Below are 14,656 nucleotides of genomic sequence, written 5' to 3'. Positions count from 1 at the left end.
CCCATGTCGCGCCACGGGCTTCAGCGATCGCACGTGTCCACAGAGCTTAAAAAGGCTGAATACGTTTTCATCCGCCACGATGCGCATCGGGACCCGCTCAAGGCCCCGTATACTGGTCCTTTCCGGGTGTTAGAGGCGGGAGACAAAACCTTCAAGGTCGATGTCGGTGGTAAACCGGACCACATTTCAGTCGACCGTTTAAAGCCGGCACACTTGGACCTCGACCGCCCCGTCGAGACAGCACAGCCGCCAAGACGAGGTCGGCCACCCATCGTCGTCACACCGGATCAAGTGCAATCGCCCGCTCGACCGCCAGTCGTTAGGCAGCCTCCGCTTCGGGAGTGCAGGAGTCGTTCTGACAGGCTTGTCAGACCCCCTCACCGTTTGACTTTTTTCGTTAGAGAATTCTGGGGGGGCGCATGTGGCAGAGCCACTGAGGGACTTTGAGCAACTGTACACAATTCCCTTTAATGAGGTTTGACTCCAACCTAAGCCTGTACCAGTCTGTTAGTGATTTCTGTGTTTGTACATACTGTTTGCATGCACGGGGCGCGGTCCCTTTAAGACTGCGGCAAAGCGCGGGTAAACGCGATGACGTCATGCCGCTAATCACGTGACCACCCAAGCGCGGGAGAAACGTGATGACGTCATGACGCCATCCACGGGACCGCCCTGGCAGTCCTCGTGGAGCCTCCGACCAGCAAAGACCTGTTTTCGTGGTTCTCCTGTATTGATCTCGACAAACTGTTTAAACTCGTTAGTTCTGCATTAAAACTTGTTTGTTTGATCGCCTGAGTCGACCTCAGTTCTTAGATAGGAATTTGGCAATTCCTACAATACTATACTATTTAGGATTTTACAGTGGGCAGCAATGATGCACATTCTGCAATGCATTGCTCAGGGACAGTTTGCCTCCTGTGGTTTTTCGGGGAGGTTCTTGTTTCCCATCCCACCAAAGGGATTTGTTGCACATCCTTCTGGTGTTTCCTCCATGTTAGAACAAACATCTTAAATTATGAGGACAGGTGACATAAGCCTAGCTTTTAGAAGGTTCAGGGGTGATCTAATCAAGATGTTTCAAATGATAAAGGGTAGCTAGAGAGAAACTATTTCCTCTGGTGGGGGGAGTCCAGAACAAAGGGGCACAACCTTAAAATTAGAGCCAGGCCGTTCAGGGGTGATGTCAGGAAGCACTTCTTCACACAAAGGGGAGTGGAAATCTGGAACTCTCTTCCCCCAAAAGGCTGTGAATGCCTGGGGGCCAATTGGAGCTTCCAAGACTGTGATCAGTTTTATTGTTGGATAAAGGTATCAAGGGATATGGAGCAAAAACAGGTACATGAGTTGAGGTACAAATCAGCCTTAATCTAATTGAAAGGTGGAACAAGCTTGAGGAGCTGGATGGCCTCCTGCTGTTCCTAATGTTGAATGGCAGAGGTAAAAAGAAAGACGACTCAGTAAATTCAGCCAATCTGAAATAGAACGAGATAACCAATGTAAGATAATTGGCAAAAAAGCCAGAGGGGGGGATGAGAATTTTTTTTACGCAGCGAGTTGTTGTGACCTGGAAAGCGCTGCCTGAAAGGGTGGTGGAAGCAGATTCAGTAGTGATTTTCAAAAGAGAATTGGATAAATACTTGAAAAGGAAAGATCTGCGGGGCTATGGGGAAAGAGCAGGGGAGTGGGACTGATTGGAGAGCTCTTTCAAAGAGCCGGCACAGGCACGATGGGCCGAATGGCCTCCTCCTGTGCTGTATGATTCTATGGGCTGTAATTTGCAGTCAACAGTTAAGCAAAGGCGTTTGCCACTGGCCCTGAAGTAAGCTTCTCTCAAAGATCTCGCGATTTCTGTGATGAGAAGTTTGGCTTTTCTGACGTTCAGTTAATGGGGAATCCCTAACGCGAGCTGCAACATCAACACACCGTCTAAGCAGCCAATCACAATTCTCACAGACCAGGAACCAGGAAGTGAATAATTATTCTAACTTTTTAAAAATGTCAGAGGGCAAAACAAAGATCGGGGCTCTCACACGGGGAAAAGGTAAACCTCAAATAAAGATGAACAAAATGTAAACATTTTTTTTGCAAAGTTTCTTAAAAATTGTATTTTATTAAAATAATAAACTTGACACTCCACAAAATTAAAATTAGTTTTTCAGGGCCATAACATTTGTTTAGCAGTCAATACGCTGTTAAAACCCCAGTTACACCTAATGCAAAAGGGTCTAAATTTTAATGGGGTATTTAACAGCGTAATTACCGCGGAAGAGCCCAAGTTTTCATCAGTTTGATTGATTTCCCTGATTACACTGTTTGCCGGCTATGCTGGGGGTGGAGTGGGGGGTTCCACAGCGCAGCCAGTGTCGGAGCAGTGACTGATTGATCGCAACTTCAGGTTTTCCGCGTTAGGATGCGCATGCGCTAAATCCTGAAGTTGCAGTCAGTTCAAAGGGATAATAACAGTGAAGGCTGATAGTTCGCTGTTATTACCCACCGCAAATTCTGGGCCCGTGAGTCTGTGATGCTGGAAACATCATTTGAAACCCAAAAAGATAGGTTAACGTCGGAGACTCTTGGTCAGAACTCCTCTGATGAAAGGTTTTCACCCGAAACACGAACCAGTTTTATTTTTCTCCTTTCAACACTGAGCAAGACCTTCTCATTGTCCCCACAGTTCCAAGTGACACCTGCCAGCCCTTTCCTTGTGGAGTTCAAGACCTTTCGTACAGCTGGATTGAAAACTCCCTGATTCGCTGAACCTAGATTTGATGTCTCTTGGAACAGAAATTAGTAGCGCTATTATCTGATTTGTAAAACAAGTCGGCTATTGCCACAGAATTTTTATCTGTAACCTGTGACTTAATTGTTTCTCAATTGCATAATAACTGCAGAGATTTTGCGTATAAATTTAATCTGCTTTAATATGAAAAGACTGGGGAACCCCGGCTGCAGATAGATATTGCATTTTTTACCAATTTTGATTGTCAGTTTCAGCCTCTGATGCTCTAATGTGATTTACCTTTTTTTAAGTGTTTGTGCCATGGGGGCAATGAATAAACTCTAACTCCTCTTAACGGCTGCAGATACTGAAAGAGCTGAAGGATGAAGACTGGAGCATGGGCAACATCATCTACACGTTAACAAACCGGCGATACGGGGAGAAGTGCATCGCCTACGCTGAGAGCCATGACCAGGTAACCCCTCGCGTAGGTTTCGTTGGCGCTGGACGTTGGTTGGCACCGTGTGCTCTGAGCACATATCCGTTCCATCACCAAGACCGCCTCCTTCTACATCCGTAGCATCGCCCGACTCCGCCCCGCCTCAACTCATCCGTTGCTGAAACACTCACCCATGCCTTCGTTACCTCTAGCCTCGATTATTCAACCCTCTCCTGGCCGGCCTTCCACCCTACATAAACTTGTGCTCATCCAAATCTCTGCTGCCCGAATCCTAACTCGCACCAAGTCCCGTTCACCCATCACCCCCTGTGCTCGCTGACCTACATTGGCTCCCGGTCCGGCAACACCTCGATTTTAAAATTCTCATCCTTGTGTTCAAATCCCTCCGTGGCCTCGCCCCTTCCTATCTCTCTCTAATCTCCTCCAGCCCCACAACCCTCCGAGATCTCTGCGCTCCTCCCATTCTGGCCTCCAGCACAACCCCCTATTTTAATCGCTCCACCATTGGCGGCCGCGCCTTGTGTTGCCTGGACCCCAAGCTCTGGAATTCCCTCCCTAAACCTCTCCGCTTCGCTACCTCTCTCCTCTTTTACGACGCTCCTTAAAACCTACCTCTTTGACCAAGCTTTTGGTCACCTGTCCTAATATCTCCTTACGTGGCTCGGTGTCAAATTTTGTTTGATAATCGCTCCTGCGAAGCGCCTTGGGCTGTTTTACTACGTTATAGGTGCTATATAAATACAAGGTGTTGTTGTTGTTCTGTGCTGGGTTAACTGATCTCGACTGGGGTGGGAGTTCAAAAGCCGCGGTTGACCTCAGTACCCCTGGGCTATGCAAGGGGAGAAGAAAATCAGCCGGGGTTTCACTCCTGATGCTGTCCATGATGCCTGCGGGAAGCATCGGGTGAGGTCAGGATTGGGGTCGCCTGTGATGACTCTCAGTCACACAAAGGAGGTCACTGAGAGGGGACACTGCGGAGGGTGTGCTGTGCCCGTGGAGGTAGGCAGGAAGAGCGGAACTTTCCATTTGGGGTTTACGGCACCATCTGACCATGTGTAAGCACTGGCCTGCCCCACCAGAGAGAGTGTTAGAAGCAGAATCCATAATAACTTTTCAAGCAGATGAATATTTCACAGAATCTTACAGCACAGAAGGAGGCCATTCGGCCCATCGTGCCTGTGCCGGCTCTTTGAACGAGTTCTCCAATTAGTCCCACTCCCCCCTGCTCTTTCCCCACAGCCCTGCAAATCTTTCCCTTTCTAGTATTTCTCCAATTCCCTTTTGAAAGTCACTACTGAATCTGCTTCCACTGCCCTTTCAGGCAGCGCATTCCAGATCACAACAACTCGCCGCGTAAAAACATTTTTTCCTCAGCTCCCCCCCCCACCCCGGTTCTTTTGCCAATCACCTTAACTCTGTGTCCTCTGGTTACCCACCGTCCTGCCAGTGGAAACCGTTTCTCTCTATTTACTATCAAAACCCCTATTAATTTTGAGCACCTATTAAATCTTCCTTTAACTTTCTCTGCTCTAAGGAGAACAACCCCAGCTTCTCCAGTCAGTGCATCCTGTGTTGAAGCATAATTAATGATTTATTGAAGTGAATCCAGCATGGCATTCCATGTTACGTTCTCTACAAACACATCGGATGTGCGGGTAATTGGCCTCTGGCACGCCATTCATGTTGAGTTTCTTACACAGGCCCTCGTTGGGGACAAGACCTTAGCGTTTTGGCTGATGGACGCGGAGATGTATACGAACATGAGCGTTAATGCTCCCCTCACAGTGGTGGTAGACCGCGGCATCCAGTTACATAAAATGATCCGCCTCATCACGCACGCTCTGGGAGGAGAAGGGTACCTGAATTTCATTGGTAAGTCTGCGGTGGCGTCTCTGGAATGGCAACGCTGTAACATAAGGTGTGTTTTTTTGGTGCTCTCCCCTCCAAACGTAGAACAGGCTTCGTTGTGGTTTTTGTTGCGTTGGTGTTGGCCATAACTCAGTGGGTAGCGCTCTCGCCTCCGAGTCAGAAGGTCGTGGGTTCATGTCCCACTCCAGAGACTTGAACCCATAATCCAGGCTGTCACTCCCAGTGCCGTGCTGAGGGAGTGTCTGAGGTGCCGCCTTATGGATGAGACGTTAAACCGAGGCCCCGTCTGCCCTCTCAGGTGGACTTAAAAGATCCCACGGCCACTATTTCGAAGAAGAGCAGGGGAGTTCCCCCGGTGTCCTGGGGCCAATATTTATCCCTCAACCAACATCACTGAAACAGATTATCTGGGTCATTATCTCATTGCTGTTTGTGGGAGCTTGCTGTGCTCAAATTGTCTGCCGTGTTTCCTACATTACAACAGTGACTACACTTCAAAAGTGGCTGTGAAGCATCTTGAGACATCCTAAGGTGTGAAAGGTGCTATAAGTCTTCTTTAGAACAGCTTGAGTTCTCTGTCCAGTTTTGTTCACTGAGATACAGTCAACCCCGGCACACAGTATCACAGAATCACAGAAACCCCACAGTGCAGATAGAGGCCATTTCGGCCCATCAAGCCTGCACCGACACATATCCCACCCGATCCCCATAACCCCTACACCAACACATTTCTCACCCTATCCCCGTAACCCCACGTATTTAATCCCCCTAACACTAAGGGTCAATTTATCATAGCCAATCAACCTAACCCGCACATCTTTGGACTGTGGGAGGAAACCGGAGCACCCGGAGGAAACCCACGCAAACACGGGGAGAATGTGCAAACTCCACACAGACAGTCACCCGAGGCCGGATTCGAACCCAGGTCTCTGGCGCTTGTGAGGCAACAGTGCTAACCACTATGCCACCGTGCTGCCTCAATGTCAAAGGATTGTATTGTGGGTCATTCTGGTAAAACTAGGTCCTTCAAACTGCAGAGACGAGGCTCAGAGGTGACCTTCTAGAAGTGAGTTATTAAAACGAATAAAAAATGAAAATGCAGAACTCTGGTAAGATTCTAGCAAACACCATGTCTTACTAATTAATAGGCTTGAGAGTCTAATGTCAGCAACTTAATATTTATTTAGAAATAAATTAGCATATTTTTTATCTTTTTACCATACTTTGTATTCCATACATCAGCAGTAGTAAGCACTGCGTGCACTGTAACTTATGTCAGTTAGTCCACTGGATGGAACACTGGTATATGAATGACAAGCTGCCCCCTTGTCACCTGAGAGACCCTGACTTAATGCTTGGCTACAGCATGAAACTACAGCTGCAACTGGGCCCCTTCAGTGCAGTACTGTGGGAGCGCTGCACTGTCGGAGGGGCAGTAATGAGGGAGCGCAGTACTGAGGGAGCGCTGCACTGTCGGAGGGGCAGTACTGAGGGAGCGCTGCACTGTCGGAGGGGCAGTACCGAGGGAGCGCTGCACTGTCGGAGGGGCAGTACCGAGGGAGCGCTGCACTGTTGGAGGGGCAGTACTGAGGGAGCGCTGCACTGTCGGAGGGGCAGTACTGAGGGAGCACTGCACTGTCGGAGGGGCAGTACTGAGGGAGCACTGCACTGTCGGAGGGGCAGTACCGAGGGAGCGCCGCACTGTCGGAGGGGCAGTACTGAGGGAGCGCCGCACTGTCGGAGGGGCAGTACTGAGGGAGCGCCGCACTGTCGGAGGGGCAGTACTGAGGGAGCGCTGCACTGTCGGAGGGGCAGTACTGATGGAGTTACTCAAGACTGTTTAGAAAAAACTCGGCGTTGTTAACTGGTGTGATGGAGCTGTCAGTTATTCTTGGTATATATTGTGTGATGGGCTGAATGACTCCTTATCCAGATCTTTTGACTACATTAGTTGCAAATTGGGCTGGAACTTTTTTTAAAAAGTTGCTCTGACTGAAAATTGCGGAAGAAGAAATTACACATGTTCCAGACTTCCTTTATCTAATTACTTAATTTAACGGGCAGATTCTGCTTGGCGTGAGACACATACAAGTTGAAAGGAACGTGTTGGGCATAGATTGAAAATCTTAAACTGATTAGCACATTAAGCAGCACCACACAGTCATGGGGTTGAAGTCATTTTGGGATTTTAATGGTGATATCGAAAGAATGAATCAACTATAATTAAAACATTACAGCGAATCACAGATGAGCACTTCGACCAAGCAGTAAAGGACGAGAGGGGAAGGTGGGATTGTGAACTGTTTTAATCGTGTTGATCGCAGCTCTCTGGTGTATATTTTGTACTTGCAGAAATTATGCTTGTGTCATAAAAAGATGCAGGCAGACAAGTGTTTCTCGATTGAGTGCAGTTCCGAGCCTTCCCAATCGCACCAGTCTCGCACAAGCTACTTTAGGGATGTTGGTATTTCTGGCCTTGTAAGGCAAAATAGGAGAGGCTGCTGGAAAAAAAATGAACAGCCTGCAGTGAAGCCTGGAGCCATATTCAGAAGAGCGTGTGCCAATGGATCTCCCGGGGTTAGATTTCTCTAAGAGCAATCAACAACAAAATACTGCATTTATGCAGCACCTTTAATGTACTAAAATGTCCCAAGGCGCTTCACAAGAGGGATGAGCAGACAAAAGTGGACGCTGACCCAAAGTAGGAGATATAAGGAGGGGCCAAACAAGGGCTTTATCAGTGAGGTGGGTTTTAAGGAAGGCCTCAATGGAAGAGAAGGCGAAGAGGCAGAGTGAGGGAATTCCAGTGACAATTCATTTTGTCCTGGATGATTGTCTCCCCACTACTGACGTTAGGCTGACTGGCCTGCAGTTGCCGGGTTTCTCTCTTTTCCCCCATTTTTTGGACAGGGTTGTAACATTTGCAGTCCTCTGGCACCATTCTCTCATCCAAGGAGGAATTGAAAGATTGCGGCCGGAGCCTCTGCTATTTCCACCCTTACTTCCCTCAGCAACCTAGGATGCAGCCCATCTGGGCCGGCTGAATTTTCTACTTTGAGCGCTGACGACCTTTTAAGTACCTCCTCTTTGTCTAGTTTTATCCTGTCCACCTTCTCTACTGCCTCCTCCTTTACTGTGACATTGGCAACATCCTCTTCTTTTGTGACGACTGATGCAAAGTCCTCATTCAGTACCTCAGCCACGCCCTCTGCCTCCACAAGGAGATCTCCTTTCTGGTCCCTAACCCTTCCCTTGACTGACTCGAGTGTGCTTCCTTTAACAGTGAAAGCTCTTTGGCGGAGTAGTGCAGAACCACAGCTGTTTGGAGAAGATCTACTAGAACTTGAATTATAATTGTGGGGAATATACTTCCTGCTGAACCTGGCCTCAATATAGTCTGGCTGTAATACACGCATTATTTACAGTTCACTGTGAAATTGAGAAACCATATGTACTGTTGCCAAAATTCATATTTCATGTGGCTGCTGAGGACAGTTTTCTGGAACGGGCTCTGCTACATTGTTAATCGACTTTGATGGCAGTTTGTGTGGGGAAAGACTGGTGGAAGTGATTTATCTTGAAGCATTTTTTGTTGTTGCGGATTTTGTACTCAACTGAAGTGTTGGAGAATGAAACATTTCAGTCAGCTGGTATCAGCATCAAGCACACTCAAGTTAGCAAAGTCTCCTGTACTTGGCCTGAAAAATGTGCCTTAACCCCCGCATTGGAGCAGCACCCAATCCCCGTGACGTTTTGCTATTTCCTATTTAAAAGACCACGCTCGACTCGGCCATCCTTTCCAACCAGCACCCCGTGCTAATCTGCCTTTCTTCCAACATGTCATTGATCCCCAGCTCCGTGAGCGCCTCTTTGCAAGCTCCCTGTTTGAAATATATTGGCTGTTCCTACTTTTATTGCTGGGTCAAAATCCTGGAACTCCCTCCCTAACAGCACCATGGGAGCACCTTCACCACACGGACTGCAGCGGTTCAAGAGGGCGGCTCACCACCACCTTCTCAAGGGCAATTAGGGATGGGCAATAAATGCTGGCCTTGCCAGTGATGCCCACATCCCAGGAATGAATACATTTTTTAAAGAACCCTATCACAGTGGTTAGCACTGTTGTCTCACAGCGCCAGGGACCCGGGTTCAAATCCAGCCTCGGGCGACTGTCTGTGTGGAGTTTGCACATTCTCCCCGTGTTTGCGTGGGTTTCCTCCGGGTGCTCCGGTTTCCTCCCACAGTCCAAAGACTGGCTCTGGTTGATTGGCTCTGATAAATTGATCCTTAGTGTTAGGGGGATTAAATACGTGGGGTTACGGGGATCGGGTGGGATATGTGTTGGTGTAGGGGTTACGGGGATCGGGTGGGATATGTGTCGGTGCAGGCTCGATGGGCCGAAATGGCCTCTATCTGCACTGTGGGGTTTCTGTGATTCTGTGTGATTCTCCCTCAGCCCCCCTTTTACCCGAGCTCTGCATTTGCTTCAGAGCTCTTCAGTGCGAACATCTTGCAGTCCTGATGGACGGGTCACCGAGCTGAAACGTTGACTCTGTTTCTCTCCCCGGACCCTGCCTGACCCGCTGAGTGTTTCCAGCATTTTCTGCTGTCACTTAAGATTTCCAGAATCCGCAGTATTTTGCTTTTGAATCATGTCTTCCAGGTTTACTCAGCATGAGAAACCAGTCCGAGGATGAAACTGTCCAGACACACTGGCACTTGTCGGCCAGCTTATGGTGCAAGGCAAAACTTGCCTTAGCCTCCAAATTACACTGAGAGCGTACAATATAAACAGGACTGGACTTGCCCTCTAAACTACACAGTAACATGAACACGGAACTGCCACAGTCAACAGTCCCATTCTGCTGGGTATAGTTTGGGCAATACTGCAATAATGGAAGCTCTGTTTCACCCACTGTTGACAACGCTAGCTGCTCGCGCCTGAAAAAATGTCGAGGAGCCAAAGGCATCTTGGAGCTGGAGCCTCTCTGCTCTACTGCTGGAGATCTCGCCTGAAAGCGACTGTAAAGTACCTCCAAATACAAAAGCCAGGAGGTCGCGCTAAACCTTTACCAATCATTGGTTAGGCCCCAGCTAGAGTACTGTGTACACTTCTGGGCATCGCACTTTAGGAAGGATGTCAGGGCCTTGGAGAGGGTGCAGAGGAGGTTTACCAGGATGGTACCAGGGACTTCAGTTATGTGGAGAGATTGCAGAAGCTGGGATTGTTCTCCTTAGAACGAAGAAGGCTAAGGAGAGATTTAATAGAGGTGTTGAAAATTATGAGGAGTAGACAGGGAGAAACTGTTTCCTCTGGCATGTGGGTCGATAACCAGAGGACACAGATTTAAAATAATTGGCAAAAGAGCCAGAGGGGAGATGAGAAATGTTGTTCACACAGTGTTGTTCAGATCTGGAACGCACTACCTGAAAGGGTGGTGGAATCAGATTCAGTCGGAACTTTGAAAAGGCGACTGTCCTTGAAGAGGACTAATTTGCAGGGTTATAGAGAAAAAGTTGGGGTGTGGAACTAAATTGGACAGAGCCGGCAGGATGGGCTGAATGGCCTCCCTTTGTGCTGTGAGATTCTGTGATTCTATCTGACCATAGGTACTGAATCATACACGAGGCAAGTTGAGGTTTCGGGCGGGACCCATCCTCAAATCCGGTTTTAGTTGAAGGGTTCGCACACAAAACGTTTCCTGTACGAAGGGGTCCTTGTGTGTTTGGGTAAAAGAGGGCGTCTGAAGCCAGAGCTGCTCCTGACTCATGAAACAAAAGCTTCTCATTGCGCCCAACTGGTCCGTGCCGGTGTTTATGCTCCACACGAGCCTCCTCCCACCCTCTTCACCTCACCCTATCAGCATATCCTTCTATTCCTTTCTCCCTCATGTGTTTATCCAGCCTCCCCTTAAATGTACCTATGTTATCCGCCTCAACCACTCCCTGTGGCAGCGAGTTCCACATTCTCACCACTCTCTCGGTAAAGAAACTGCTCCTGAATTCCCTTTTGGATTTATGAGTGACTATCTTGTATTTATGACCCCTTTGTATCCCACAAAGCTGAAATAGATACATCCTGCAAAAGCAAAATAGTGCAGATGCTGGAAATCTGAAATAAAAACAGAAAATGCTGGAAATGCTCAACGGGTCAGGCAGAATCTGTGGAGAGAAACAGAGTTAACGTTTCAGGTCAATGTCCTTTCGTCAGATACATCTCAGTTCCGCTGGTGGGAGTTCAGGCAGGGGAATAATTTACTATGTCTTCCAGAGGCCAAGATTGCATGCGGCTGTGGTGCCCATTACAGTCGAATATCCTGCTGTCACTTCCCTATCCCAGTGTATCTGTGAAGCCTGCTCACCTGGGCAACACATTGGAAGGCTACCAGTGCCAGTGGGACAAACCCTTTCACCTTTTTTGTTTTATTGTAAAGGGTTTATTCAAGCAGTGAAACCTAATGACCTCATCAGGGTGACAGATTGTGGACAAAATGAATTAACATCCTGTAACGATGGTCAATTTCCCAGGGAGGTGCAGCAGTTTGTCACTGGAGCTGTGTCTGATAATTGAAGAACACTGGCAGGCAGCCAGTTCCCCCAGTGGTGCTGTTCTAACACTCATTGTTTCGATGCTACAGCCTTGAATAAAGCAAAAGGATATTTATTGATCTCATTTTTATTTAACTGTTTTTCTGAAGGATTTGTTGCATCCTGTTATATTTAACTATTTCCTAGTTCTTTTCATATTCTGCAACAAGAGGGCTGCTGGAGAATGAGCTATTCTCCTTTTGTACCCACTGACCGACAAGCACACTGATTAAATACAGCACGGGTTAGATACAGAGTAAAGCTCCCTCTACACTGTCCCATCAAACACTCCCAGGGCAGGTACAGCACGGGTTAGATACAGAGTAAAGGTCCCTCTACACTGTCCCATCAAACACTCCCAGGGCAGGTACAGCACGGGTTAGATACAGAGTAAAGCTCCCTCTACACTGTCCCATCAAACACTCCCAGGGCAGGAACAGCACGGGTTCGATACAGAGTAAAGCGCCCTCTACACTGTCCCATCAAACACTCCCAGGGCAGGTACAGCACGGGTTAGATACAGAGTAAAGCTCCCTCTACACTGTCCCATCAAACACTCCCAGGGCAGGTACAGCACGGGTTAGATACAGAGTAAAGCTCCCTCTACACTGTCCCATCAAACACTCCCAGGGCAGGTACAGCACGGGTTAGATACAGAGTAAAACTCCCTCTACACTGTCCCATCAAACACTCCCAGGGCAGGAACAGCACGGGGTTAGATACAGAGTAAAGCTCCCTCTACACTGTCCCATCAAACACTCCCAGGGCAGGAACAGCACAGGTTAGATACAGAGTAAAGCTCCCTCTACACTGTCCCATCAAACACTCCCAGGGCAGGTACAGCACAGGTTAGATACAGAGTAAAGCTCCTTCTACACTGTCCCATCAAACACTCCCAGGGCAGGTACAGCACGGGTTAGATACAGAGTAAAGCTCCCTCTACACTGTCCCATCAAACACTCCCAGGGCAGGTACAGCACGGGTTAGATACAGAGTAAAGCTCCCTCTACACTGTCCCATCAAACACTCCCAGGGCAGGTACAGCATGGGTTAGATACAGAGTAAAGCTCCCTCTACACTGTCCCATCAAACACTCCCAGGGCAGGAACAGCACGGGTTAGATACAGAGTAAAGCTCCCTCTACACTGTCCCATCAAACACTCCCAGGGCAGGTACAGCACGGGTTAGATACAGAGTAAAGCTCCCTCTACATGGTCCCATCAAACACTCCCAGGGCAGGTACAGCACGGGTTAGATAGAGAGTAAAGCTCCCTCTACACTGTCCCATCAAACACTCCCAGGGCAGGTACAGCACGGGTTAGATACAGAGTAAAACTCCCTCTACACTGTCCCATCAAACACTCCCAGGGCAGGAACAGCACGGGGTTAGATACAGAGTAAAGCTCCCTCTACACTGTCCCATCAAACACTCCCAGGGCAGGTATAGCACGGGGTTAGATACAGAGTAAAGCTCCCTCTACACTGTCCCATCAAACACTCCCAGGGCAGGTACAGCACGGGTTAGATACAGAGTAAAGCGCGCCCTACACTGTCCCATCAAACACTCCCAGGGCAGGTACAGCACGGGTTAGATACAGAGTAAAGCGCGCCCTACACTGTGTGTGTGGGGGTGTGCCTGTGACAGTGTTACAAGCTTTTCATTTTTTTGCAAGCCACAGATAATACGTGCTGTGTGGTTTTATTTTTTTTAAACATTGTTCACCTAATCACAGGACATCTCGAGAGTTCAAACACTGCATCATAAAAATCTGCTCTGCAAAAAGTAGTAGGTTTAACAAATTGGAAGTTAAACGCAGCAGATTTTTCACACCAACAACACAAAGGTCAGATTAAAACCTGTGTGTCTGTGGATGTTAATTCAACCAGTGAGCGTACAGTGTCAGCACTCTGCTGCTGGAGAGAGTAAATATACTTAATGGACCAATAATGAGTTTGTTTCCACTAAAGCGTCGAGGCCTGGATCCTGAAAATCTCTCTCCTAATGACACATGGGACTGTCACCAAGAGAGTTTGACTGAACCCTGTCTCGGAACAGAGTAGATTACCTGAATTGTATTTACGAGCGTTTTGATTCATCCACAGTGGTTTTATGAAAAGGGAAACCCGGCTCTCATAAAGAGCGTCAAGTGAAATAAAAGGGAGAAATATAGCAACACGTCTGCAAGATTTACACGAGTTAATTTGAACGGCGCTGGATGCACTAATGGGGAAATGGCGACAAAGTTAACAGGCTCAATACAAAATCCCCGCATTATTTGTTCTCGGTATTGAAACATGTAATGATCCGCAGAATATGGTTATTTAATACAATGCTACCCGTACAATTTCAGAACGGATTGTTTGGGTTCCTGACAGCAGTGATGCAGACGTGTACTGCGAGATTGCCTCATAATTCAATTGCTGCAGGATGGCCTGAACATTAAGATACTGAGTGGGTGGAAAGGCTTATACAGAGCGGTTAAAATGCATTTGGGAGAAGAAGCAAAAAAAAAAAGTACCATGAAATTCTAGACCCTGCAGGGTTATTAATTTCTGTGGAGCCGCACAGCTCTGGAGTGAGATTAAAAGCACAAGATAATGTTATTATCACTTTCCTTATTAACGTGTAATTGCAGTTCGTCTACTTTCAGCGGGGAAGAAAAAAATTAATGCATTGCGATTCCAGCAAGCTGGTTCTGTGTCAGGTAGACAGCTGCTTAAAGGGGGCTGGGTGGTGCTGTGCGCTAGACACAGGCGTTTCACCTCGAGCTTCAGATTGCTGCTGAGGGAAGTGGAAAAATTGTCAGGAGGTGCTCTTCTCCGACATTCAGGTACATTGAGGTTTTAACCTCAAGTTAAGCAGAAAAATCCAGGCCGACTCTGTAGTGCAGTGCTGAGGGAGTGCGGCACTGTCGGAGGGGCAGTACTGAGGGAGCACTGCATTGTCGGTGGGGCAGTACTGAGGGAGCACCGCACTGTCGGAGCGGCAGTACTGAGGGAGTGCGGCACTGTCGGAGGGG

At 48.1% G+C, this 14,656-nt stretch overlaps 1 protein-coding gene across 2 annotated transcripts in view; it reads left to right on the top strand.

Moving 5' to 3' along the window:
- The window catches only part of gbe1b (glucan (1,4-alpha-), branching enzyme 1b), a 474,062-nt gene that overhangs the window by 329,116 nt on the left and 130,290 nt on the right, over positions 1–14,656 (top strand). For both annotated transcript variants that reach the window (XM_086007319.1, XM_086007318.1), the window contains exons 11-12: positions 3,084–3,194; positions 4,880–5,051. In XM_086007319.1, coding sequence (XP_085863445.1) covers positions 3,084–3,194; positions 4,880–5,051 — 283 coding nt within the window. The remainder of the gene's footprint in view (positions 1–3,083; positions 3,195–4,879; positions 5,052–14,656) is intronic.

Source organism: Somniosus microcephalus, chromosome 14 (genome assembly GCF_052327205.1).
Source record: "Somniosus microcephalus isolate GS21.2 chromosome 14, FLI_Smic_1.0, whole genome shotgun sequence".
NCBI lineage: Eukaryota > Metazoa > Chordata > Chondrichthyes > Squaliformes > Somniosidae > Somniosus > Somniosus microcephalus.
The sequence above is the reverse complement of the archived record's forward strand: the minus strand, read 5'-3'. Positions and strand labels throughout refer to the sequence as shown.